Source organism: Aspergillus puulaauensis, chromosome 2, assembly GCF_016861865.1.
Source record: "Aspergillus puulaauensis MK2 DNA, chromosome 2, nearly complete sequence".
Lineage (NCBI taxonomy): Eukaryota > Fungi > Ascomycota > Eurotiomycetes > Eurotiales > Aspergillaceae > Aspergillus > Aspergillus puulaauensis.
The window spans coordinates 3,236,142-3,260,654 of NC_054858.1; the positions used below are offsets into that span (position 1 = coordinate 3,236,142).

Genomic DNA, 24,513 nt, shown 5'->3' on the forward strand with positions numbered 1-24,513 from the left:
GTTAGATGTTGGAAGGCATATATTATTGAAGAGATATTGTTTACTGAGGTTTCGACGTTTTAGTAGCTTGTGGTCCAATTGAATCAATGCGTGTGAGTTTTGCTGGTAACAATAACACATCTCATCCTCTTCCCTCGCTTTGTCATGTTTCCTCATCCCAAAGCCTTTCATTATCAGTCTCCTATTTAGAACTCCCTCTGTACAATCTCAAACTCGACTCTCTAACACGGCCTTCTCATGAATCCCATAAAACGCGAAAATGAAGAATCCATCCAGAGCTCCGCCGCGAAAAGAGGCAAGACGAGACACGATGACCTTTTCGAGCCTTTCTGGCTAATACCAGAACACCTCCTCCCTTTCCGCATACCTCTCAACTCTGTCATTGAAAGCGGCATTAAAATCACTTCTCCCCCTGAGATGCCGCGCTGGTACTCGCGTGAAGAACGGACAACGAAGATTGGGATGGCGCTGAGGAAAATGTTCCCCGCTTCGGGGGAGAGCACGACGAGTTCGGGGCTATATGACTCTGCCTATGTCTGTGTTACCCTTTTTGGGCGTTACAAGATTGTTGACTCAAAGGGCGTGCCACTCCTTCCTAGGGAATATCTCGCGGACCCGGCCTACGATACCGAAGTGAAGTTTCTGCAGCTTGTCTTGAGTATTGTTAAAGGGTTCCTTGAGGATATCATCGCGAATACCTTTGAATTTGTCACCAGGCTACACCACTATTGCGCGGACAGAAGGGCATGGGAGGTAAAGCTGCTCAAGAAGCTGAAGAGAGAGGGTTTTATTGTCATGACTACGGAACAAATCAAGCGCATTGAGGATTGGCGGCGCCAAGAAGACAGAATTCCACTCGGTAACGGCATATATGACTGGTATCGTGAGGATTCGACAACCCTTGGCCGCCTTTATGAGCCTGCCCATGGTATAACGCAATCGATTGAACGAGAGGAGCCTCCACCATTCGTCACGGATGTACTTGCTACCGTCCGCCGTTTGAAACAGAGAATTGAAACACTCGAATCTCCCCAGCAGCCAGAGCAACTACTTATCGAATTCGACGACTGTGATTATAACAGCGACGGCGCCATTCACGAGGAAGGAAAACCTCTATTCATCCCACCGCCAGGGCCCGACGCTGCCGAAAGATTCTACCACTGGTGTCTGGAGAGACACGGCCGATGGGCACGGAAAGGCGCATTCAGCAGCGCAACATGTCACGAAGTCTACCAACTAGCCCGTCTTCACGAAGTGAAATCCAAAGACCCCAAACGCCTGCCGAGGGGCAACCATGGCCTTATTTCTGAGCTTACAGGCTACACTGAGCTGAATCTCTACAGAAACCCATGGGGCCTGCCTGCTCATAGTTTATACGATGCTATGAATGGCTTACACGTCGATGATCAGTACTACACCGTGCCGGCGCGCCAGTTCCTCATTGACCTCGAGTCGTGGTACTTCCGCCAGCCTAAAGAAATCAAGGAGCGTTTACAGACTATGGATCTTCTTGGGTGGTCACTCGGGGCAAATCTCTCTGGTCGACGCAATAAGCTTCTTGGCCTGCCGGTTGGTAGAAGTATGGAGTGACCTTTTGCACATTGAGCACTTTCCCACGGCCGCTTTGTCTAGCACAACACTGTATTTTGTGTCTGTAATACTGTTGAGATAAATAATGTAATTAAATGTCTAGCACGAACCTAGAAGGCTCTGCTTACCAACCTCCAAGACTGAAGACCTCGTATTGGGATATCCTTACCAATCTACCCTCAAGATGCTATTATTTGAACCACATTATTCCATAGATATTGACACCAAATCCAGTAACAAGTATCCCCTAGAAATGCCATGAAAATCGCAATCGCAGGCACCGGCGACCTCTCGCACTACTTCTACGAGGAACTCCCTCTCCACGGGCACGAAACAATCACCCTAACGCGTTTCCCCAAGACCTTCCTCTCCGCTCTTTGCATAGAGCAGCGTGTCACAGATTACACCGTCCCCGATCTCGTCAAGAACCTAGCAGACTGCGACGCAGTCATTTCCACAATCGCAGCACCAGGCCCCGAGCACGCCACGGTCCACCTCGCTCTCCTGGAAGCATGCAAGCTCTCCCCAAAATGCAAGAAGATGATACCCTCGGAGTTTGCGGGGAATGTGGAAGAAGATCTTCTGCGTGACGAGCCGGTGTTTATGGCTGCGGGGCGGGGGGCGGTTCGTGAGGCTTTGAGGGCCCAGAGGGAGGTGAAGTGGACGCTTGTGGTGAATGGGTGGTTTGCGGAGTATCTTGTGTCAGCGGGTCAGCGGTATTTTGCGGATTTGGGGGGTGCAGCGTGGCCGATGGATTATGGGAACAAGATGTTTACGATGTACGGGGATGGGGAGAAACCGGTTACTTTGACTTCTGCGAGGGATGTGGCGAGGGCGATGGCGAGATTGGTGGAGTTGGACGCGGATGATTGGGAGGAGTATACGCATCTTGCTGGGGAGACGGTGACGTGGGCTGGTTTGTATGAGATGCTGAAGGGGAGGGGTGGGGAGTGGGAGGTTGTAAAGAAGAGTTATGAAGATGCTGTGGAAGAGGTTGAAGAGGCGGAGATGGTGGGAGGTGTTGCGCGGATTAATGCTCAACTGCAACTGATGGGGTATACAGAAATCAACCGGGCTAATCCTGACAAGGCGAAGAGGCACAAGGACCTGTACTTCCATGGATTGAACTTTCGTGGGATTGAAGAGATTATGGGAGAAGCCGAATTGAGGCCAGACGCTGTCATATAGTTCAGATGGGTATTGCAGCAACTAGAGCTTGTTGCTGGCTCTCCTAGGTAGAATAAAAAGAGACTCTGCCTCTGCTAATACTGATCCATTCTCGTCCTTGATATCTCCCTTCAGCTTCCACTTCCTGTTGTCCTTGACCTCGGTAATCCGCCCTGACACTACCACAGTACTGGGTGTCAAGACAGGGCCAAGAAACTTGGTGTTCAAATAGGCTGTCACAGGCCCATCTTGACCAGGCTCTCCGCCTCCCAAGCTCAGGCTCAATATGAGCCCCGTGAACTCATCGAGCAGAGTCGCAACCATCCCGCCATGCAGAATACCCGGAAAGCCGTCCAGATCTGTACCGAGGGTGCAGAAAACGCGGACCTCTGTTGTCGGTATCGCTTTTGGAGCAAATGGCTTGCTGTCTGGTGCCGGACGGCGGTACTGCATCAGGCATTCTGCAATTGTGGAGGGGGATTTGATTGTTGCTGAGAAGAGTCTATCCTCGGTTGTTGTGGACTTGTAGACGCGGGACGGCAGTGGCGAAGTGATGAAGTCGTTGTCGCGGAGCAACTGCGCAACCCAGGGAGTTCTTTGGAAGTGGGAGAGGCTGTCTTCCATTTTTATTGATTTTAGAGGTTGATATGGTGAGATGGTCAAATTACCAGCGGCTCTTGTCGTTTCGCGATCCTTGGACCTCACGTGCGGGCCGAGGCCGAGGCTCCCCGGATTCCCCATGATCTTCATTCTTCACTCTTAACTCTTCAACATTGGAGATTGGCAGATCTGTTTATCTCGAGTCTTCTATCTAAAGCACCTATTTATCCAGCTCATTCTTCATGATCTGTTCGTCAATAACTGAACTCCTGCCCAACTAGCTTCTCGCTCAGCTTCCATAGCTTCTCGGCTTCCACCTTGTCTGTGGCCCATGGCTTCACAGTGTCCGTCCAAGGATCAGCTATATGACAGTCCTGCAAATACGCACCGTTGTTCTCTGGCGATGAAATTTTAGTATGGCACCCAGGCTCTGGGTCTCGGTATCTCACCTTGCAAGGCAGGCTCAAAAGCAGCATAAACAGTCGTCGCTGCTCCTTCCTGGTCTGTCTTGAGCCGAAACCCCCGCCAGCCTTCCGCGTTTCCCAGGGATTTGTCAAGAGCATCTATATAACTAGTCATCAGTAACTGGCAGCCCGTGGGGATCAGGCAAAACACCTACTCAATGCTGCAAAATCCGTGTCCGAATCCTCCAGTCCTGCTGAAAGAGAAGTGCTGGAAATGACCCCAGGATGCAGGCTGTAGGCCAACAAGTCCTTGGATCCTAGCTTCTCCGCCAGTGAGACGGCCAGCAGAATGTTGGCAGTCTTTGACTGGCCATACGCAGTCCATTTATTATAAGTCTCTCCTTCCTACAGCCTTTGTTAGACAAGCAATCTGTATGACGCGCGACATCCTTACACGAAAGTTATAATCCGCCCACCGAATTGGACTCAGCCGATGCCCGTCACTGCTAACATTGACCACGCGTGGAGATCGAGACGCCAGAATCTTACCCATGATCAAATTCGTAAACAGAAAATGACCCAGATGGTTCGTCGCAAACTGATTCTCGAAGCCGTCCGGGCTCAACGCAAAATTCGTAGCCATAATCCCTGCATTATTAACCAGCACGTCGATGTGCGGTACATCATCCCAGCTCTTAACCTCTGCAGCGGCTTCACGCACAGCAGCCAGCGAGCCCAAATCAAGCTGCAATAGACGGACTGGTACCTGCGGTTGCTTTTGCGAAATTGCGTCTGCTGTTTTCTGGAGCTTGCTGGGGTTTCGCCCGGCTAGGATTATCAGGGCAGGCTGCGCTCGAGCGATTGCCTCCACGAATGTCGCGCCGATGCTGGTTGGTGATGGCCCTGTGGTCAGAACCACCTTGTCTTTGATCTCGGCGGGGAAATGGCCCGCGAGCTCCTCGGCCGTCGTGGTTTGGTTATAAGCGGGTGCCATTGAAGTGTTATGCGTAGCTTCTAAAGTGTAGGCAGTTGATGGTCTGTCGTTTTAACCGGTGCTTAATGTTGACACGAATTTGCAGTAAATGTGATTCGTAGTCCTTCCGGACGCTATTTATTTAATTCGGCGGTGTTGGAGATGACACCATCGCTGCTGATGTGCTGACAAGAAATGCATCAGCACCTATCTCCGAGCCTGCCTGCCAACAGAATAATGCATCTGGAACATGTAACTCCGACCTTAGCTCCGCTGTACGTTTTCTTATGTATAAGGATTCCAGTTTAAGGAACTAAGTGCCTAGGCACCTATCCAAACAAACCCCCAGCTCGTCGCCCATCGCATGAGACTATAACTTAAGGGCACTTTCCACCGTGATGCCCATGATCGCTAAATATACAGGAAAAAAATAGCATTCTCGCTTGTAGTCACTCCATTACTCATAATTCAGTCCAAGCGATCAACGCCGGTCAAACCTCTCCAATGACACTGTTCAAAATCTCCGGCACAATGGCGCCGGCGTCGCCCTCGAAAAACCAATCATTCGGTGTAAGCTTCCCCTTCCCCATATCATTTGGATCCATGTTCACCACCGCAACCCTCGCTCCTTTTGACCTCGCCTGATCGACATACCCTGCTGCCGGCCAAACCCTCGAACTCGTCCCAATGACCAGCATCAGATCGATCTTCCCTTGCGACATCCAATCATCCACGAAATCCAGCGTATGTGACGGCAGAGCTTCCCCGAACCAGACAACGCCTGGCCGTAATAGACCTTCTTTGCATTCTGGGCATTGCGGGAGCACGTCGCGCGATAATGGTTCGAGCGGGATAGTTTCGTCAGAGATGTCCACCTCTGTTCCTTCTCGTTGTCCCTCTTCCTGGCCTCTTCCCATGGCCTGGTATAGCGACTTTGACGCTTCCTCGCCTGTTTTATCGTCTGACGACGGAACCGGTTCGGGGAAGTTTCTCGGTATCGCAAGTGCAGGGACAATCGGGTCCGTAAAGTCGTTCTCGCGAGAATAGTTGCAGTAGAAGGAGGTACATTTAACCGTAAACAGATTCCCATGGAGGAGATGGAGCTGCTCGAGAGGGTGACTCGCTCGTTGTGAAAGGCCTAACAACATCACACAACCCATTAGCAATCCACAACTTAACACCCAAGCTATACAAAACAAACCGCACAAAAAATAAAAAGGCAGTCTCATACGCACCATCAACATTCTGACTCAATGTAACAAACTCCCTATTCCTCCTCGCCAGCTCCGCCAGCGCATAGTGCGCACGGTTCGGCTGCGCCTTGAGCGCCATGTGTCTCCTATAGCTGTAGAACTGCCACACCAGATCCGGGTTCGCCTCGAAGGCCTCTGGCGTGGCTAACTCCGTTGCGTCGTGAGAGCGCCAGAGCCCGCCGGCGCCGCGGAATGTTGGGAGACCCGATGAGGCGGATATGCCGGCTCCTAGGAGCGCCATGACCCGCTTGCTCCCCTTGAGGTATTCTTGGAATGATTTGATATCGGTAGATACCATGGTGGGTGGGGTATTGGGGGGGTGAGGGGGTGAGGCGGTGGTGTTTTGAGGCGTGTGGTGGTGCTGGTTTTGCGTGGAGGTCCGGAATTTTATAAGATTGCGGGTCTTTTTATGAGGGTTGTAGGGAGTGTGAGTGGAAATCCTGGGGCAATCTTTTGGGTCACTAAAATCGGCAGTTTGTAATTATCGATGGACGATCGAGACGCGTGAAAACAGTTTACTTTGGAAGCTATGACGCGGGGTCTGCGGAGCTGGTTGTAGATCGTTTATGCCTAAGGCCTCAACTAAGTATATAAATACACGACTCTAAATATCACGTCAAATATCGGTTCAACTCATTTTTCTGGTTCTGGGTGCTTTTATGGTACTTGTAACTATCCAGTATTATAGGTTAATAATTATCTGTGTGTATAGTTGAAGTTGTAATATGGGATTTGTATCATGCGGCAAAGCAACTACATATATTGAAAAAGCCCGATCTGAGATGAGTAGAACGACAACCAAAGATTCAGTAACTAACGCAAGATAAAACGCCAGCTTTAAGAGAAATTCAATATTAGAAGGCAATATTTCAATTATTTGGTTGCAAATAATAATAATAATAATTCGTCCCTTATCACATCCATTCTTTAATGTTTTTCTTCTTTAGGAAGAGGAATTCCCACCGCGGACTCTGCATAGTCTCGGTTCTGCGCGTTCATGCTCGCGACGTACGAGGTCACATATTCCGGTACCCCTTCAACTTTGTTCGAGGAACTCGGTACCGGCTGCCCAAATGTCTCCCAGACAGGTACGACCCCGGTCCAAACACGGTCTGTGACCTCTGCATTTTCCGTATCTTTTCTCTCATCAGAAACACCACCGTCGCGAATCTTGCCGCTACCATCGACAACTTTAACCTTGAGAATAACAGTAGAGGACATCTCAGCTTTGTCGGGTGGGATGCGAGAGTGCTTCCAACGGTCCGCAAGCACCGAATTGGTGATAACCTCCATGGCCCAAAGCTTCTCAGCTTCGTCAGTGACAAGCTTCGCATAGCCGTGGAGAATGGCAGAGCGATAGTTGTAGCTGTGAGAGTTTGGTGTGAGAGATAAAATCAATCCATCCACTCTACTAGCTGCCACGCAGATGGGCAATCCATCGCCCTCTGACGCGCGTGCCAAGTTCATGATCCGTGAACTGACATAGCCATGAAGGTAACAGTCCAAAGGCTCACCGATACCGGCTGAGGGGTAGTCGAAGGATGCCATCTGCCCAATCATCGGTAAGATTGCGGGAAACGGGTCTGAGGGACCCGGGTTGAAAGACACATGGAGGACCTGGCTGGAGTTTATGATGGAGTGGATTGCAGCGAGGTCATAGGTGGCTATGGTGGTGTTAGCAAATGTAGCAGATAATCTCTTCCATATGGAAATGGGGTTAACCTCTGTGTTTGTACCGGTTGGCGGTGTTTGACTCCTTCTTGGGATAAACTAGTGTCTTCCCCATTTCGGCGTTGATTGTTAACAGGCACTCTGGGAGACGCACTTGGGTGGTAAAGAGAGCCTCTTTTATATCCAGAATAAAGAGGGCAAGTTATTTGAAGTGAGTCACGGATTCTTTACGCAAATGGCGTAACCTATACGCCTTTTGATGGATTAGTTGCTCCGTGATAGTAATGCTTCCCTCCTCTTATCTCGTACCTTCGGTGCTGAGGAGCAAATCCTATAGGCGCCCCCAGAGCGACAAGCCTTGTCATCTCGACATTTCCTATGGGAGAAGGTCCATCCGAGCTGCAAGCCAGGATCCTGGATGCTTGATAATTGGAGGATCGGAGTATGAACCTTGGACAATGATTGCAACAGGTCAACAGTGATTGGCTGACAGCGCCGACAGAGGGTCGTCGTGGCTTGAGGGATGAGCTAAGCTGTTCTCGGAAGCGGTCGGGGCAGCAGGATGCGATAACCATTTCCATCGTGAGCATCCGATAACACTCCGAAGCTTAACCAGAACATTCAGCATGGCGACATGGAGATCCGCGGTGCGCCAGTGGCCTCGATACCTCCGCCGCCCAACCCCGGTGGGTATCCTCCCGCGGTTAAGCCAGCTGAGGGTTCAAACTCAACCTACCCTCCGCCGCGGATATGCTTCGATCTCGGCCGCAGAGCTTAAGTTTGGACAGCCGTTGCACGAGACGCACCCGCATTTGCTGAGCCCCGGAGAGTGTATGTACCTGGAATTATTCCTTATTGAGGCCCTCCAGTGATCAGATAGTTGACCTCCCACAGTGACGCCCGGAATCAGCGCCCTCGAGTACGCCCAGCGTCGTTCACGACTCGCAAACAAACTCCCGAAAAATGCAGTTGCTGTTCTGGCGGCCGCGGAGGTGACCTACCGAGCTTCGGGGATCTTCAACGAGTATCGCCAAGACTCAAACTTCTTCTATCTTACCGGTTAGCACACCCTGCGCGCAAAAATGAGATCAATTGACTAATCTACTTAGGCTTCAATGAGCCGAATGCCCTAGCTATCATTGGTAATGCCTCTGCGGATATCGGGTGACCGTCAATAGCTGATCGAATATAGTGAACGATGGTTCGGGCGACAACCACCTCTTCCACATGTATAACCGCGAAAAAGATGCAAAGGCTGAGCTGTGGGATGGTGCTCGCTCAGGCACACAGGCTGCGATGGACGTATTTAATGCCGACGAAGTAAGAATTGTCCAAGTTCTGATGTTTTCAAAACTGTCTTGGTGTTAATACGTTACGTGCAGTCAGGCGATATCGAACGTATTGGCGAAATCCTCCCCAAAGTCCTCTCGGACGCGACAGAGATCTATACGGATATCCCAGCCTTCAACCCAGGACGGTCATCTTTACACCGCTATCTATACGGTCCAAGCGGCGCATCTGAGAAGCTAAAGAAACTCGTTGATCACCGCAAGGTTAAACCGCTACGCCCCATTATGAATGAGATGAGGGCCTTCAAGAGCGAGGAAGAGGTCGTCCAGCTGCGGCGAGTTGGCCAAGCATCTGGAAGAGCATTCACCGAAGCTATGAGGCATACATTTACAAAAGAAAAGGATCTGACGTCCTTTTTGGAATATAACTTTAAGATCAATGGCTGTGACAACAGTGCATTCGTTCCCGTCGTTGCTGGTGGTTCGGTACGTATATATTTCTTATCTGGAGTCAGGTATACTAACAAAGATAGAACGCGCTAAGTATCCATTATACAAAAAATGATGACGTGCTAAGGTAAGTGTGATCGGCACGGAAGATTTGCGAATCAACTGACTGAATACTAGGGATGGAGACATGGTGTTAGTTGACGGAGGCGGTGTATGTTCCCTTGATGGAGACATGAAAATCCTAAGCTAATTGCATGCAGGAGATGGGGACGTATATCTCCGATATCACTCGGACGTGGCCAGTTAGTGGCAAGTTCTCGGATCCTCAGCGCGACCTTTATAACGCAGTGTTGAACGTGCACCGCAGCTGCGTCTCCCTTTGCAGGGAGAGTGCAGGACTGTCACTTGACCGCCTACACGGCATTGCCGAAAATGGTCTGAAGGACCAACTGCGACAGATAGGATTCGATATATCGGGAGATGTATGTTCTTGTTGCATGATTTACCTCGTTGATTGGGACTGACCGCAATTTCAGCATGACTTGAGAACGCTTTTCCCTCACCACCTGGGACACTACATTGGACTGGACGTTCACGATTGTGCCGGCTATCCCAGGACTTATGACCTTAAGGCTGGTCAATGTATCACCATAGAACCGTGAGTACCTGCTCGTTGTACCTTGATATCCGTGCTTATTCCATTCCCAGCGGCATCTACGTTCCAGATGATGACCGGTGGCCGGCTAAGTTCCGAGGCATCGGAATCCGCATCGAGGACAGTGTGTGCGTCGGAGACGACAATCCTATTATATTGACAACTGAGGCAGTGAAAGAGGTATGTTTCATCCCATGAGCGGTGGCTTTTTGATTGTCGAGGATGGTCAGAAAGGTGCTAAGACGGTGTATTTTCTAGGTGGAAGATATAGAGGCACTGCGTGATTAGGATAGAAAGGGGTGGGAAGAGTGTTAGACAGATACCCTTTGCATACTTGTACGATAGGACGACAAGCGTTGTATGTTTACTTTGTTGGGGTAGTAGTTGTCCGTGAGACGATCATTGTAGCGTTGCGTCGGAGTCGACGTACAACAATATTGTGCGTCCCGAGAATCAGAGTAAAGATCGAGATTGAGAATAATCGGCACAAACGGGATCTCCAACCGTAAGAATTCAGCAAGTTTGCAGGCGGATTCATCGCGGTCGCGGTGTTGAAAGAATGGACGCGGTGGTTGTCTGGCGCACATCCCGCAGCCAAAACAAACGAACGGGGCTCCACCAGCCTTTGCCTGACACGCCAGTAGTTCAGCCCGGCCTCCTCAATCCTGCAATCGCTCATCATAACTCCTCTGTTCCACCACACTCGCCTCCTGCACCTTGGATCTGGCAGTTCATTGCTTGCCTCTTGTTCGAGGCTCTGCCTTCCTCACCGACGCTCTCTGACTTCTGTTTTCCTGTTATCGCGTGTACAATGGCATTTTTCTGAGCGACTGTTTCCTTGCTTTTCGAGACGTGTCGCCTCGTCGCGTGCTCTGTCTCCCCTCGTTGACGAGCATTTCGACGCTCAGCTCCTTTTCTCCTGAAGTGCCTTCGTGTATTGTTACCTTATGGCAGCAGTATTCATACCCCCCTCGCGCGAGACCTCCCTGAACATGTCGACTCGCCGGCCGCTTGCAAACGTGCCGAATGCCACCAACTCCCCTCATAGAGTAGGCCCCGTGCCTGCCAAACGTCCCCGGTCGACAAATGCACCGATTGACATCCCTTACGGCCAGCCTCCTCCGAAGAAACAGGTAGTGGAAGAAACCGAGACCGATGCTCAATCCACAAGCCAGACCAAGGTCTCCACCGTCCAGGGCACGGACTCGAAGCTATTCACCCGCAGGTCGAACAATACTCAACCAAGTGCTTTTGAAAAGAAACTGGTAGCTGCCAGAGACAAGGACCGGCAACCCCAGTCGAAGAGTACAAGGCAGGAGAAGCCGCCCGCAGAAAATATTTCAATCAGACAATGGCAGCGACATTACAGAAAAGCCTTTCCTCACTTTGTCTTTTACTTCGATGCTATACCCATTGAGGCCCGCAGCAAATGTTCGAGGCAGGTCATAGCTCTGGGAGCGGTACGTATTCCACGCGAGACCCTGGCCTCGAGTCCTTTTGATTGTCAAGGGACCTTTTCGCGATCTACGCTTGCTCCCAACTTATTTGACCTTGTTGATTGCTTGCTGACAACCTTTACAGCGCGAAGAAAAGTTTTTCTCGCGTCTAGTGACCCACGTCGTTACCTCCCGCCCAATCCCCCCTGAAATTGAGAGACGAGCACATACGGAAAACACCCATGAGACACCGCAAGAGCTAACGCCGGATGGCATGTTGGAAACAATCAATCCTGCAGAACTTGAAATGCATCTTCATCTAGCCACTTGCCCTGGGCGTGAAAGGAACCACGATGTCTTGCACCGGGCACGGGAAATGGGAATGAAGATATGGGCTATTGAGAAGCTGCAACGAATGATTGCTACTATCAACGACACAGATATCGCCAATTCAAACAACGTCTCACGGAACAACGTCGGTGGTAGCCAGACCAAATCTCGGGGAAAGAACGATTTGTCACAGGCTCTGCAGAATGAGCTCAATGGTCCCTCGGATCGGAGCCACTTGTCCGTACTGAAGGATTTGATTCTATTCAAGGGACCGTTCATTTACGTGCATGACATGGACGAGAAAACACGACCCGTTATGGTTCGAGAATATCCCAAAGTCGCCAAGCGGCAGGACGGTATATGGCCACAATTCAGAAGTGCACCACTAGGGAAATGCCCCTTTATCGAGGATGTTCCATCTAAACGCGACGCAGAGAGGCAACGTGTTCGCCAAGAGAAGGAAGAGAAAGAATTTATCAAGCCTCCGGTGCCTCAACTGAAAGATGCCGTTGTCAAGACCCAAAATGAAGATGAGCAGTTGCCGGTCAGAAAGGAGACAAGTCCTCTAGAAGGAGATGAGCCCACACCTCCACCGTGTGCGAAGCAAGAGGAACCCCTGGGTGCTAATCAAGAACCTCCACTGTCCCCTAAGAAGAGCTCTGAGAGCTTCGTCCCGCCTCAGCTTAAACGCAAAGGTCCCTTCTACCATGGCCGGGAACCTGCTGCTTCTGGCGTGCAGCCTTCCAACATCACCTCGGCGATCCGTTCCCAGATGGTATCGTCAACGGCTGCTGCGCCAGGAGGTGCAAAAGCTGGTTTAAGCAAGGAAGTCCACGAGTTGAAACGCAAAGTGCTTGAGAGGAGTCATGTTGGATTCCCGCTTACTGGCGCACAACCTTATCGGCCCCAGGAGGCAACTGCCAACGTGAATACAGAAAACGCGAACGGTGCTCGGTTGACCAAGTCAAACCGCACAGAGAAGCTCGGGAATATCGAGGAAGAAACTACACAATCAGAGGGAACCGACCCAACAAAGTCCCGGGTTATTCTCCGTAAAGGCGGAGAGCAGAAAAAGAAGGAAAGACGGAGGGATCCAAAGCCAGGATATTGCGAGAACTGCAGAGACAAGTTTGATGATTTTGACGAGGTAGGTTGACCATTGTGAAAACAAGTGACCAAAATGCTAATCAAATCCCAGCACGTACTGACAAGAAAGCACCGCAAATTCGCAGCGAACAGCGCGAACTGGGAAGAGTTGGACTCATTGCTCTTTCAGCTGGAACGACCCCTCAAGGAAGAATACGATTATGTCTAGTGTACCCGAATTTACCGAATATCACACGAATAGCGACCATATGTACAGTGCATCTCCACGCTTTTTTAATATTTTTCATCTCAGCATACCTTTTGCTTCAAGCCTTGCTACATATGGCAGAGTTGCATCAAATTCGGGTTGCGTTGCTTTATACCGCGCATTTCGTTGGAACCGCATACGCTCGATAAGAGCAGTGGGAGCTTTAATTGGTTTTGCATTTGTTCGCCTTCGCTTGCTGATCTTCGCTTTGACTTGTTTTCGTTTGCTTCCTTGACTTGTTTCCTTCCTACTGCGGTTGGTTTTCACTATATTCCACGTTCTACGGAACAGTGTCATAGCACCGGTGTTCTTGGATTTTACTTGCTTGCTCTTTCCATTTCTTCGTGTGGTTCAATCACAGAAAACCGCCAGGAAGTCTCAACAACGGCGGGCCTGACAATACGGACATGTCGCAGGAGTTGGAGACCCAGGAAACATGGCGACTGAGTTTTGGGAGGTCACACGGAACTCCTCAACACAGTACATCGAGACAGCCGTTCCTGGTTTAACCAACTCCTCCACTATCGCATTATATCTTGCATTGGCATCATATCACTTGGGCGATTCCTCTCACGCTTTCAGACCTTTACCTTTCTTTTTCCTTTTCCTTTCCTTATCTCAGTCATGGGTGGGTGGATGTTTTATCGGGGGTTGCATCAACGGCCGACTACTTGGATCGGTGTAGGTGGGTGTTGTGTTTTGATTTCAGAGGACTTTTCTTTTCTTATCCCCGCCTCTATTTTTCACTTCCAAGGGCTTTATAGATGGCCCTTTTCTCTTTTTCTCAAGTGATTATTTTTCCTAGGTGCAGTATCTATCTTGCCTAGTTTATGCACTTTATTATCTACAGCGGGGAGGTTCACCTTAGGTGACTGGTCCTTGCTTGCATGCGCTTAGCCATGCTGTTGGAGGTAGGATTAGAGAGGTGTCTGAAATAATCTAACATGATTCTAATAATTTCATACCTTGTTCTCGTAGTGAGACGACTAAATGTACATCAACAGCTGACCTCTTATACCTTGAAACGGCCCAAACCTTTGATATTTCGACCCCTTATACCCATCGCTGTTCCAGGACATGGTATTCCCCAATGCAAACACTAATATCGCCTATACCCTCAAACCCTCCGTATAAAAGAACCTTCTCTAACGGATTCCCCTCCATCTGCACTTCGAGATCTCGAATACGACTTGACTCTGGTAGTGTCAGACCCGGCCCTACCGAGTTCGTCGATGGAGAATGCTCAGTGTCATCAAAGCCATCATAGAAATCCCCTTCCTCAATCTCTATCACACGTTTCGCGATGCACGCAGTAATTTTCCCATCCCAGAACCCCTCGCGGTGGTTTGTTAATTGAAGAAGCTGGGCTGCCTGGCGTCGTATATCCCGATTGCGACATTTAACGGCAACGTAGAAGAGCGGGATGAACCAGCCGAGATCGATGATTGTGTGGGCCATGTCGTGGCTTTGGCTTTGGCTTTGTGTCCACTTGCGTTCTCCCTTTGAGCCGTGCTGGACGGCGCTAGACGAGTTTGAGGCCGCTTTTAGGTCTTGCGTACAGAGTTCGTATGTTTTGGAGAGATGGTTAATGAGTTCGGTGAATTGGTGGGCGTGATTATCGAATATCATTTCGCTATTGCGGTGGATGCATGTTTCCGTCATTATGGTGAGCATTGTGTGGTAGCTCATGATGAGGTGGTGGATCCTGGCCTTCCCGTTTGTGATGGCTTGGGGTATGAAGAGCTGGAGGGTTGGGAGAGATTCGCTGTATGTTCTGAGCCAGGTTTTTAGAGCTTTGACGACGTGCTTTTGGTGGAGGGTGAGGTCGTCCTTTTTGGTTTGTTCGTGTGCGTGTGCGTGTGCGTGGGCAGAGAGGTGGAAAACGTCGTTGATAAGACGGCCTAGGCTGTGCCAGACGGATAGATAGGAGGAGAACCGAGGCGTTGAATGGTTCTCTTCGAGAAGAGATGGTTGTAAGTGTACTGGGAGTAGACAAGGACGCGGTCGATCCAGATGTTGGAGAAGTTTGTACTTGAATATTGAGGCGGAGGAAGGCTTCGCCTATTAAGCTGTCCAGAGAGTCGTTTGATAGCAATCGGATTCGGTTCGGGCCCCATGCTTTACTATGGAAGCCGGAGTGAGCCTCTGCCAGGATATTTAGTCCGTTACGAAGATGGACTTGCGCCGAGGCAAAATGTCCGCGGAGTAAATCAAGCGTTATAAGCACGATACAGGCGATAAGAACCACTTTTGATGACGCTTTATCCCTCGTACGAAAGTGTGGATGTAAGTGTTGGACAGCCTTGCTCAAATGCTGCAGGGTGGAACGCTCTAGTTTACTCGCCGGACCGGAACTGATGTCGACAAAGCCCACTCTATGAGAGGAACTTACGGCCAAAATGGCATGCCAGACAGCCTGCTCATTGTGGCTGACTTGCAGGATAAATTTCGTCCAAAGGTCGGAGAAGTAAGATCCTGGTAACTTGACGATAGTTCGACGCCGAAACCAATCAAACAAGGCCTTCTCGTCCATGCTAGCAGCCAAGGCTGTTATCCCCGCCGATGGAAGGTCATTACATACGTCCCGTGGACTCTTGGAAGCTTGACGATGCCCGTATTGATTTCCTCCGCCTCCCCAAACACCGTATCCATCGCATATACGGCCCGTGGAGAGACACTTCTGACAGACGGGGAAAGTCTCGTCGCATTTCACTTTCCGGATCCTTATTTGCCAGAGTGAGTTCATGTGTTATCATACTGACAGGTACGTAGTGATGGGATTGCACTAAGACGACTCACTTGCAGGTCCGGCATCCGGTTTTCACTTTAGCCTTCGGCTTGGAACCTATTCTCCGAAGTGCAATTTCAGCATTTGTCATATCGATGGATAAGAGAGGGGATGTCTAGTTGGTTTAAATCCGCTATCTTTGTCATACCCTGGGAAAGGGAGTAGCTCAGTGATTTGCACAGTCGGATAAAACGAATGTTGATTCGAGGGCCATTGCTTGGCTAGCATATCGTCACCGACAACAGCAACTAGGAGAACGAGCAGAATGATGATACCTCGCAGTTGAAGTATTGCAAGATTGTGGAGAGACATGGAGATAAGCTGACGGTGGTGGGGGTTCTTTCAAGCCTCCGGGGGCGCTGGTTCGGAAACTCTGGACGTTGATTTGTTAAAGAGTCTGGCACTTGTTTCGCCCCTCTACAGTTCCCACAATATCCATGTTATTGTTGACTGGAGTTAAATCCCTGGATGAGCAGACATCGACATCAGATTGACATTGTATCTCCATTAACACCGACGGTATCTCCAGAACGATGGCTATAAAGGGACCCAAACAGTGTACTATCGTCAGTATCCTTGGGATCAAAACCGACAAAGAACGTCAACGTTATACAGTGAATTCTGTCCACAGAACATCATAAGTATGTCGACAGCACAAGTGCCTCTCCGTACCCTGGGTAAGGATGGCCCTCAAGTTCCAGCCCTAGGCTTTGGTTTGATGGAGTTGTCGTACCAGACTTATGGAACGACCCCTGGCGAGGAGCAACAGTTTGCCATTCTCGACCGTGCCCTGGAGCTGGGAGCAACATTCTGGGATACATCTGAGTAAGCCTTGATCTCGTCGTGCCGTACCCAGCTAATGGAACCTACCAAGTCTCTACGGCGATAGCGAGAAGCTCCTGGGTAAATGGTTCCAGCGGACCGGGAAACGCAATGAAATTTTCCTTGCAAGCAAATTTGGTTTCCTTGGAGGGCCCGGAAGTGTTGACAGTTCTGCGTCCTACTGCAAGACGGCCTGTGAGGCGAGTCTAGAGCGCCTTGGTGTCGACTCAATTGACCTGTGTTAGCAAACCCCTCCCAGGTACCCAACAGCGCACTGACCAGAGTACTAAACACCCACTAGACTATATGCACATGGCTAATCCAGAGACCCCAATCGAGGAAACTATGCGAGCCCTGGTGGAGTTGAAAGCGTAAGGCCAACCCTAAGCCTGTCAGGTTAAACGACTTTGCTAACGCGATGCGCCTCCCAAGGGAAGGTAAAATCAAGTACATCGGACTCTCAATGGTTTCGTCTACCACGCTGCGCCGCGCGTGCAAGATTGCGCCAGTGACCGCTGTCCAGTCTGAATACTCGGTGGTCTCGCGTCATATCGAGGGCGCCGCCGGGACTGACCTGTTGGCCACTTGCCGTGAGCTAGGAGTTGCTTTGGTCGCCGCTACACCATTAGGCAGGGGACTATTGACTTCTACGTTTAGTCAAGGTAATGAGGTGGGGGATGAACGAGACGCGCGCGTGAAAGTAATGCCTCGATTCCTGCCCGAGAATCGAGAGCAAAACGTCAAGGCTGTGGGCCAATTCAAAAAACTGGCGGATGGAAAGGGCTGCAGCGTAACTCAGCTTGCCATTGCCTGGCTTCTGAAGCAGGGGGATGACATTTTCCCCATTCCTGGCACCAAAAGACTGAAGTATCTGGAGGAGAACTGGAAAGCGCTGGATATCCTGCTCACAGACGAGGAAAACGCAAAGATCAAGGCTTTCGGGGACTCTATCGAGATAGCTGGAGCCCTTGTACCAGACCAGTTTGTGGACTATGTTTTCCGAGACACAAAGGAGGAGGTTGCATGAATGTCCATAGTGACTGTATATTATGAGATAGAGATGAATGCCGAGAATATCAGAGCGTCCACCGTCTGTACTACTGGATAAAACGAACCTCGGCCAAACTTCCTCGGGCCGGAATAAGTGGGGTTCCGGCGGAACACATATTCTGGCGGTAGGGAGCTGCAGCCAATGGCAGAATGTATGCGGAGAAGAAACGGCAAAATGGACAGAAGGAAAAAGAACCCCACCCGCTTTTGTGAAAATGCTCCCGTCTACGCAGCATAAACCAGCACGCAGGACTCATATATAGGCGCCAGTGCTTTGGTGAGATGGAGTCAGATCTCTTCCTGTTCGACTCATTCTCAATCCCCTTGTCCTACCTCAGGATCTGTGTATAAAATCTCCAGTATTTCCCCCAGGAGTAGTCGTTCTCCAGGGTCAGTGACGCCATAGCTCAGTAGCTGGAGCTCCTCTACTGGCCACTGACTGCCTCACCTTCAACACACTTCCTCGCCCTTAATACTTCCACAAAATGGCCGCCTTACGGATTGCCACTCGGCGAATGCTACTCCCGCAGCGTTTTGCGTGTCGAGCCCTCCAAGCCACTTCCACTACACCCCCTCCCTTGTCTAGCACCAATATCACACCGCACTCACCAGCACCATGCTCCATCCGCCATAGCTCTCACTCTCCATTGAGTGCAGCCACAGCCAGCACGAGGAAGAAAGTCACAACACAGACCCTACGCAATCTGTATAAAAAGGGCGAGCCAATCACTATGTTGACTGCCCACGATTTTCCAAGTGCACACGTTGCCGAGGTCGCCGGTATGGAAGTGGTTCTTGTCGGTGATAGCTTGGCAATGGTAGCCCTAGGCATGCAAGATACCAACGAAGTGGTGCTTGAAGATATGCTGCTGCATTGTCGAAGTGTCGCGCGAGCAGCCCAGACAGCGTTCACGGTTCGTCAACCCTAATACAGATCCCACTGTGGCCCACCGTCCTAACATCATTCCTTTCAGGTTGCGGATCTGCCTATGGGTTCGTATGAAATATCCCCAGAGCAAGCTCTTCAGTCGGCTATTCGGATAATCAAAGAGGGTCGAGTACAGGGTATTAAGCTTGAAGGGGGAGAGGAGATGGCTCCAACTATCAAGCGTATAACATCTGCCGGGATTCCAGTCGTTGGACATATCGGTCTCACACCCCAACGTCAAAACGCACTTGGAGGCTTCCGTGTTCAAGGAAAGTCCACAGCAAGTGCTCTGAAACTGTTACAAGACGCGCGCGCCGTGCAAGAAGCCGGTGCATTCATGATGGTAGTGGAAGCAGTGCCACCAGAGATCGCAAGGATCGTCACACAGAAGCTCAGCGTTCCCACCATTGGCATTGGCGCAGGTAACGGCTGTTCCGGTCAAGTCCTCGTCCAGATCGACATGACCGGAAACTTCCCACCTGGCCGTTTCTTGCCTAAATTTGTCAAGCAGTATGCCAATGTCTGGAACGAGGCCCTGAAAGGCATCGAGGAATACCGTGATGAGGTGAAGAGCCGAGCGTACCCCGCGGAACAGCACACATATCCCATTCCGAAGGAGGAACTAGCGGAGTTTGAGAAGGCCGTCGATGAGATACCCGAAAAGAAATGATTTGGAATTTAGCTCGCACTTGTTACTGGCGCCCCGGTGTTCTACGTGGCATCCTGAGTTTTGATGCATCTGAGTTCTGAGTTCTTAGTATGATGTATATTGGAGGTCTTGTAACGATAAACCTGGCAAGTGTTCATCAGTCCTTGTAAATATGAATCCGATTTATGATGAAGCTCGTGCTCATGGAGTATCTGATCTCATGATACTTCTCGCGCCGGATGATGGCGCTGAAACACGTTTAGCTGCGTCGGTTGAACGAATAGCTGCTGTCAATAAAGTGAATATAATAGAGAAAGTAGAGCCAACAAATACGATAGACTCAGCATTTTGAAAAAGAACACACCAGGTGCGTTGTCAAGGCCAAGCAGCTGTTGGCAGATGTCGCAATACCTGATTACATAATCCAGTGAATAGTGTCACGTGGGAGTCATGTGACATGGAAGGCTAACCACGCATGCCAATCCTCGCGTGCCGAATCCTCCCAAACACTCTTCACGCATCACTCGCTTCAGCAATAAGGAGGCTACCTTCGATAACTAGTGCTGATATCGAGTATGTGCGATAGTTTTACCTCACATCGCCACATATAAGCGCCTTATTGCCTTGCGTCGTAGAACAAGAACTGGGTGGCGCGCGCAACTCTAGCTCAGGAAGCAACCTGTTACCTACATCGCGCCGTAGAAATCTGAAACTTTCAAATCGCTTTAACTATCACAATGGCTGGTAAGCTCAGTACAATGCAATACGTGTTCGTACGTCCAACATGCATAGCGCGTTGTGGCGACTCGAACCAGACCCCAGATACCCCGTACTCAGTGGATGATGAGCTAACTCCAGTGCCAGATGAACCGCGTCGCTCCGGTCGCTCGACCAAAGGACAACACAAAAACCTCGATATGGTCAACGAAACGCCCGGGAAGAAGACGAAATCGAAAGCGCATTCGAAAGACAAGGGGTCGAAGGCCTCCGCAGAGCCCACCCCCGCCCCTAGCGAGGAGGAGGAGGACGAGATCATCCGATGCATTTGTGGCGAATACGAGGAGGAGGAGGACATTGAACGTGATATGATCTGCTGTGATTCCTGTTCCGCATGGCAACACAATGACTGTATGGGTCTGAAGTTTGCGAAGGGCCAGGAACCGGATCAGTACTTCTGCGAGCAATGCAGGCCCGAGAACCACAAAGACCTTTTGGAGCGAATGGCGCGTGGCGAGAAGCCATGGGAGGAAGTTGCAGAAAAGAGGCGCAGAGAAGCTGAGGAGCTCAAGCAGTCAAAACGCAAGGGCCGTAAGAAGGGTGGCAAGCGAGGCAGACCGAGCGAGTCCAAGGCCGATGCAAGCACACCCGCTCGTGGATCAGCTTCTCGACCATCTGCTACTCCTTCAGAGACCCCTGCAGCCTCGACTGCTACGCCTGTTGCTGAGAAAAGCAGTCATCCTCCTGACCAGCGGTCCGCGAATTCCCAGAAGCGGAAGTTTAGTGAGCAGCAAGAAGTATCGACCCCTGAATCATCAGTATGTACACAAACCTTTACCATTTGCACACCCCCGCTAACCAGTATGAAGGGCCCTAAATCAAAACAGCAAAAGACTTCGCCACCTGCTAGAGGGTCAACGCCTCAAACCAGCAAATCAGCTCCCGTGAAGCGTGAGCCAGCGTCACAGGATGCTCAGCAGCCATCTGTTACAGATACCGCGGCAACTCAAGGAGCTAAGTCTTTTGATGACATTTCCATCCCAGCTAGGAGGAATGCTGCTAGTGCGCTAGCGAAGGTCTTCGTAGATCAAATTTCTGATGCACTGGCGCGGGGATCTTTCAAACTGCCCAAAGGCAAGGCGGGGGAGGATGTCGGTCAGCAACTCGGCCTCTCAGTCGAGGATGCTTTATATCAGAATCTATGTGGAGGATCTGGAGAGCCTACAGAAGCTTATAAGTTACAACTGCGGACGATTTTGTTCAACGTAAAGAAGAACCCTTCTCTACGGGACCGTCTGCTCGTAGGTAGTTTACTCCCTGATGACCTCTCTAAAATGAGCTCCCAAGACATGGCAAGCGAGGAGCTGCAGCAGAAAGATGCAGAGATCAAGAGAGAGGCTGAGAGACAGCACATCATTATCCAAGAACAAGGGCCGCGGATTAGGAGGACCCATAAGGGTGAGGAAATAGTCGAGGACGACCAACAAAACGTTGCTAGCGAACCCGTTTTTTCGGCTGCTCCGCCTCGGGCTGTCGCTGAAGATGGCAGCCCAGCTGCACACAGTCCAACAAGCCCAGCTGCTAAGCAGTCAGAGCCTGGCTCCCAGGAGAAGACTCCCCAGACAGAGGAGGCTAAGCCGACTGAACGAACAAACCACGATGAGCACTTTCCACCTCGAGGCCACTCTCCTGGTACCGGCCAGGAACAAGTCTTCCCAGAAGTTGCAACAAACATTCGCGAACCAGTACCTACTGGCAAAGTCCAGGCCGATGCCGAGATCGATCAACTGCTGAGGGATGATGACGAGCCGGACTCTCCGCCTTATTCGCCCAAAGAACATCACGAAGAGGGCTCCATTTGGCATGGAAAGGTTGTCATGAACCCCGTCTCTGAGTTCATGTCATTCGCCAAGCATGTCGGAGGTGCAGATTTGAGTGGGAGGATACCTTGGAACGAACTTATTCCGCCTACCTTGCTGATTGACGGGAGAATCGACATCCAGTTGGCTACTAACTACCTCTGCGGTCTGCGATTCAGCTCATCGACCGATGTATCGGTGATCTCCGTGGGCAGTCCGGAGTCTCCTAAGGAGAAGGCCGGATTCGACAAGCTCTTCAACTACTTCCAGGATCGCAAGAGGTATGGTGTGATTGGCAAGCACCCTCTCCCGGCCGTCAAGGATACCTACCTCATTCCCATTGAGGCCGGGTCGAAGAAGAAGCCCGAGTTCATCGAGTTACTAGAAAACAACGCGCTCGAAGACCCGACGCCAGAGCGCATCCTGCTTGTCGTGTTTGCGGTCAAGACGGGCGAGTCGAACCCCCCGTCGGTGCAACCTCCTTCACACCATTCAAGCATGGAGCCCGCAGCTTCAGCAAGCCCGTTGACAGTCGCATCTGGTACCCCACAGCAAGCCCATTTCGCGACGCCGGGCCCTCGAGCAGCACAGTTCCCTCCAACACCCTCGCCAGCATTCCCGGGAGCTCCCCAGGGGTCTATTCCATACAACCAACAGACGCAGCAACCACAAGGTCAGCCGCCACCGCCACCAAACGCTGCGTTTCAAGCTCAACCACCAACAAACCAACCGTCCGTCACCGGTCTTGCCGCGGCAATCCAAGTCCTAGGGGCACAAGCAAACACACCCGCCATCCAACAGCTCCTCCAACAAGCACCAAACGCAAATATCACCCAGTTGAATGTTGTTCGGGACATCCTCGTCCGACAGCCGCAGGCAGCCTCTGATTACCAGCTGCTAATGAACGAATTGTATCATGCTACGACGACAAACGGAAATGGTCATACCCCGCAGCAGCCCGCCCAATAGAGGCTCGGATCTTGTTGTACAACACGTTTTCTTACCGTTATTCTTTTTTATATTTTAGCTGAATATCCTTTTCTGCTTTTTTCTTGTTATTCCTCGGAGTCGGATACTGCGCGTTCGGTGTTGATATTGTGGACCCTTTTTCGAGGTGTGAAAATTCTGTGAACTTTTGGCTGAATACGGGATCGTACATTTATTTATTAGCTACTAGTACGGGTATTGATAACTTGGTGGTGAACGCTTTGTTTATCACTGCGTTGAGATGTTGTTTTAACAATCGTTACTGAAGTCCACACCCATGTAACCGAAGAAGTCTAAATAACGTCTACGTGTTTTATGCTGCAAGTAATACAATCCAGTCAATATTCGAGGAAAAAAATTCACTATCCATAATTCGATGTAGATTGTAGAATCAGGTAGGTTTTATTACCACAAATTTTCGACCCTAATATCCTAGGCAGAGCAGAAATAAAACGCCAGCGCTATGCATATTCACACCCAGTACAAAAGCGAAGGCGAAACTAACAACATAAAAGAAAAGCCAGTATAGTCGAAGTATCACCACCGACCACCCCGCTTCTTATATCCACCCCCGCCACCATATCGAGGGCCTCTTCCACCACCGCGCGGACCGCCCCATCCGCCACCCTCTTCCTCATCGTGGTGCCGAATAGGTGGAGGTCGTCCCTTGAGCTCCTCGCTCAGCTTCTTGAAACCTTTGCGCATGTCGGAGTAGCCCATGTGCATCTTTCCGAAGAAATGATCAGCCAAGCGGCGGTCGTTGTCGAGTCGACTGAGGTACGCGCCGCAAACGTCGCAGACTTGTAGCTTTTGGTGACCTGAGGGCCCAGATGTGTCTTGAAGGTTCTTTAGTTCCCGTTCGCATGTCTCCTTTTGGTGCTTTGCTGTGCGGATTTTGTGCAGTTCGTTCAGAGCTTGCGCGACAGACCCCGTTTCGCCAAGTACCGATACTTCGAGAAGGCCTGTGTTGATGGACTTTGCTAGGTCGGAAATTTGTTTGAGCTATTTTACAGTCCATTTGCGTTAGCATGCTGAATCACAAGGTGTTCAAGGCAAGTTAAAAGAAGCTACAAACCAGGTCATTCGTCTGCCGAATCTCATCAGGCGTCTTCTCCAGTCGGCGCTGCGCAGACTCAATCCGTCGGTCACAGTCATCGATGTACTTTTGCATATCGCGCATATAATCGTAATCGAATCCCCATTTTGCCTTCTCGGCCGAGGATGCGGTCTCGTACTCGGTCTTTAATCCTTCGCTGTGCACTTTCGGGCAAGGCCCAAGATCTTGCTTTGTATTGGTGAAGAGGTCGTGCGGACAGGTGCCAACGAGGTACGAGCGGCAGACCTTCGAGTCTGTGATGGAGAGTTGGGAATTACGGGAGCCTGCGCCAGTTCCTACGAGCTGGTCGGCTGCGATGAAGAAGTTTGTTAGCTTGCGGTTGGTGCTATAAATCGCGCAATTGAGGCTGACTTACCTCCCATAAGCTGCTCGAGCAGCTTTCTTTGTTCGGCCGCCATAGTGAGGGTGAGCTAATACAGGGAGA

General features: G+C 50.6%; 13 protein-coding genes across 13 annotated transcripts; 7 read left to right on the forward strand and 6 right to left on the reverse strand.

Annotated features, from left to right (window-relative positions):
* Positions 1-237: 237 nt before the first annotated feature.
* APUU_21321S (uncharacterized protein) lies at positions 238-1,590 on the forward strand (the record flags this gene model as incomplete). Its single annotated transcript, XM_041700060.1, has 1 exon — positions 238-1,590. One exon carries the CDS (start codon positions 238-240, stop codon positions 1,588-1,590), a length of 1,353 nt encoding a protein of 450 aa, XP_041553083.1.
* Positions 1,591-1,848: 258 nt separating this feature from the next.
* APUU_21322S (uncharacterized protein) lies at positions 1,849-2,778 on the forward strand (the record flags this gene model as incomplete). Its single annotated transcript, XM_041700061.1, has 1 exon — positions 1,849-2,778. The coding sequence occupies one exon, from the start codon at positions 1,849-1,851 to the stop codon at positions 2,776-2,778; it is 930 nt and encodes a 309-aa protein (XP_041553084.1).
* Positions 2,779-2,799: 21 nt separating this feature from the next.
* APUU_21323A (PaaI family thioesterase) lies at positions 2,800-3,381 on the reverse strand (the record flags this gene model as incomplete). The annotated part of the gene is made up of 1 exon (XM_041700062.1): positions 2,800-3,381. The coding sequence occupies one exon, from the start codon at positions 3,379-3,381 to the stop codon at positions 2,800-2,802; it is 582 nt and encodes a 193-aa protein (XP_041553085.1).
* A 230-nt stretch (positions 3,382-3,611) lies between these two features.
* On the reverse strand, positions 3,612-4,755 carry APUU_21324A (putative short-chain dehydrogenase; the record flags this gene model as incomplete). Its single annotated transcript, XM_041700064.1, has 4 exons — positions 3,612-3,754; positions 3,807-3,920; positions 3,977-4,166; positions 4,216-4,755. 4 exons carry the CDS (start codon positions 4,753-4,755, stop codon positions 3,612-3,614), a joined length of 987 nt encoding a protein of 328 aa, XP_041553086.1.
* Positions 4,756-5,225: 470 nt separating this feature from the next.
* Positions 5,226-6,285, reverse strand: APUU_21325A (SIR2 family NAD-dependent protein deacylase; the record flags this gene model as incomplete). Its single annotated transcript, XM_041700065.1, has 2 exons — positions 5,226-5,872; positions 5,970-6,285. The coding sequence occupies 2 exons, from the start codon at positions 6,283-6,285 to the stop codon at positions 5,226-5,228; spliced, it is 963 nt and encodes a 320-aa protein (XP_041553087.1).
* A 629-nt stretch (positions 6,286-6,914) lies between these two features.
* On the reverse strand, positions 6,915-7,773 carry APUU_21326A (pyridoxamine 5'-phosphate oxidase family protein; the record flags this gene model as incomplete). The annotated part of the gene is made up of 2 exons (XM_041700066.1): positions 6,915-7,651; positions 7,710-7,773. The coding sequence occupies 2 exons, from the start codon at positions 7,771-7,773 to the stop codon at positions 6,915-6,917; spliced, it is 801 nt and encodes a 266-aa protein (XP_041553088.1).
* Positions 7,774-8,284: 511 nt separating this feature from the next.
* Positions 8,285-10,340, forward strand: APUU_21327S (aminopeptidase P family protein; the record flags this gene model as incomplete). The annotated part of the gene is made up of 11 exons (XM_041700067.1): positions 8,285-8,489; positions 8,553-8,717; positions 8,768-8,800; positions 8,851-8,978; positions 9,041-9,433; positions 9,481-9,524; positions 9,575-9,608; positions 9,658-9,879; positions 9,934-10,055; positions 10,106-10,232; positions 10,311-10,340. 11 exons carry the CDS (start codon positions 8,285-8,287, stop codon positions 10,338-10,340), a joined length of 1,503 nt encoding a protein of 500 aa, XP_041553089.1.
* A 659-nt stretch (positions 10,341-10,999) lies between these two features.
* On the forward strand, positions 11,000-13,133 carry APUU_21328S (protein serine/threonine kinase activating protein nimO; the record flags this gene model as incomplete). The annotated part of the gene is made up of 3 exons (XM_041700068.1): positions 11,000-11,512; positions 11,634-12,965; positions 13,017-13,133. 3 exons carry the CDS (start codon positions 11,000-11,002, stop codon positions 13,131-13,133), a joined length of 1,962 nt encoding a protein of 653 aa, XP_041553090.1.
* A 1,092-nt stretch (positions 13,134-14,225) lies between these two features.
* Positions 14,226-14,861, reverse strand: APUU_21329A (uncharacterized protein; the record flags this gene model as incomplete). The annotated part of the gene is made up of 1 exon (XM_041700069.1): positions 14,226-14,861. The coding sequence occupies one exon, from the start codon at positions 14,859-14,861 to the stop codon at positions 14,226-14,228; it is 636 nt and encodes a 211-aa protein (XP_041553091.1).
* Positions 14,862-16,603: 1,742 nt separating this feature from the next.
* APUU_21330S (putative aldo-keto reductase (AKR13)) lies at positions 16,604-17,809 on the forward strand (the record flags this gene model as incomplete). Its single annotated transcript, XM_041700070.1, has 4 exons — positions 16,604-16,785; positions 16,835-17,022; positions 17,084-17,153; positions 17,215-17,809. The coding sequence occupies 4 exons, from the start codon at positions 16,604-16,606 to the stop codon at positions 17,807-17,809; spliced, it is 1,035 nt and encodes a 344-aa protein (XP_041553092.1).
* Positions 17,810-18,317: 508 nt separating this feature from the next.
* On the forward strand, positions 18,318-19,430 carry APUU_21331S (3-methyl-2-oxobutanoate hydroxymethyltransferase ECM31; the record flags this gene model as incomplete). The annotated part of the gene is made up of 2 exons (XM_041700071.1): positions 18,318-18,746; positions 18,807-19,430. 2 exons carry the CDS (start codon positions 18,318-18,320, stop codon positions 19,428-19,430), a joined length of 1,053 nt encoding a protein of 350 aa, XP_041553093.1.
* Positions 19,431-20,146: 716 nt separating this feature from the next.
* On the forward strand, positions 20,147-22,954 carry APUU_21332S (putative PHD finger domain protein; the record flags this gene model as incomplete). The annotated part of the gene is made up of 3 exons (XM_041700072.1): positions 20,147-20,153; positions 20,274-20,944; positions 20,996-22,954. The coding sequence occupies 3 exons, from the start codon at positions 20,147-20,149 to the stop codon at positions 22,952-22,954; spliced, it is 2,637 nt and encodes an 878-aa protein (XP_041553094.1).
* A 555-nt stretch (positions 22,955-23,509) lies between these two features.
* LUC7 (LUC7 domain-containing protein) lies at positions 23,510-24,487 on the reverse strand (the record flags this gene model as incomplete). The annotated part of the gene is made up of 3 exons (XM_041700073.1): positions 23,510-23,974; positions 24,048-24,379; positions 24,445-24,487. The coding sequence occupies 3 exons, from the start codon at positions 24,485-24,487 to the stop codon at positions 23,510-23,512; spliced, it is 840 nt and encodes a 279-aa protein (XP_041553095.1).
* Positions 24,488-24,513: the final 26 nt, after the last annotated feature.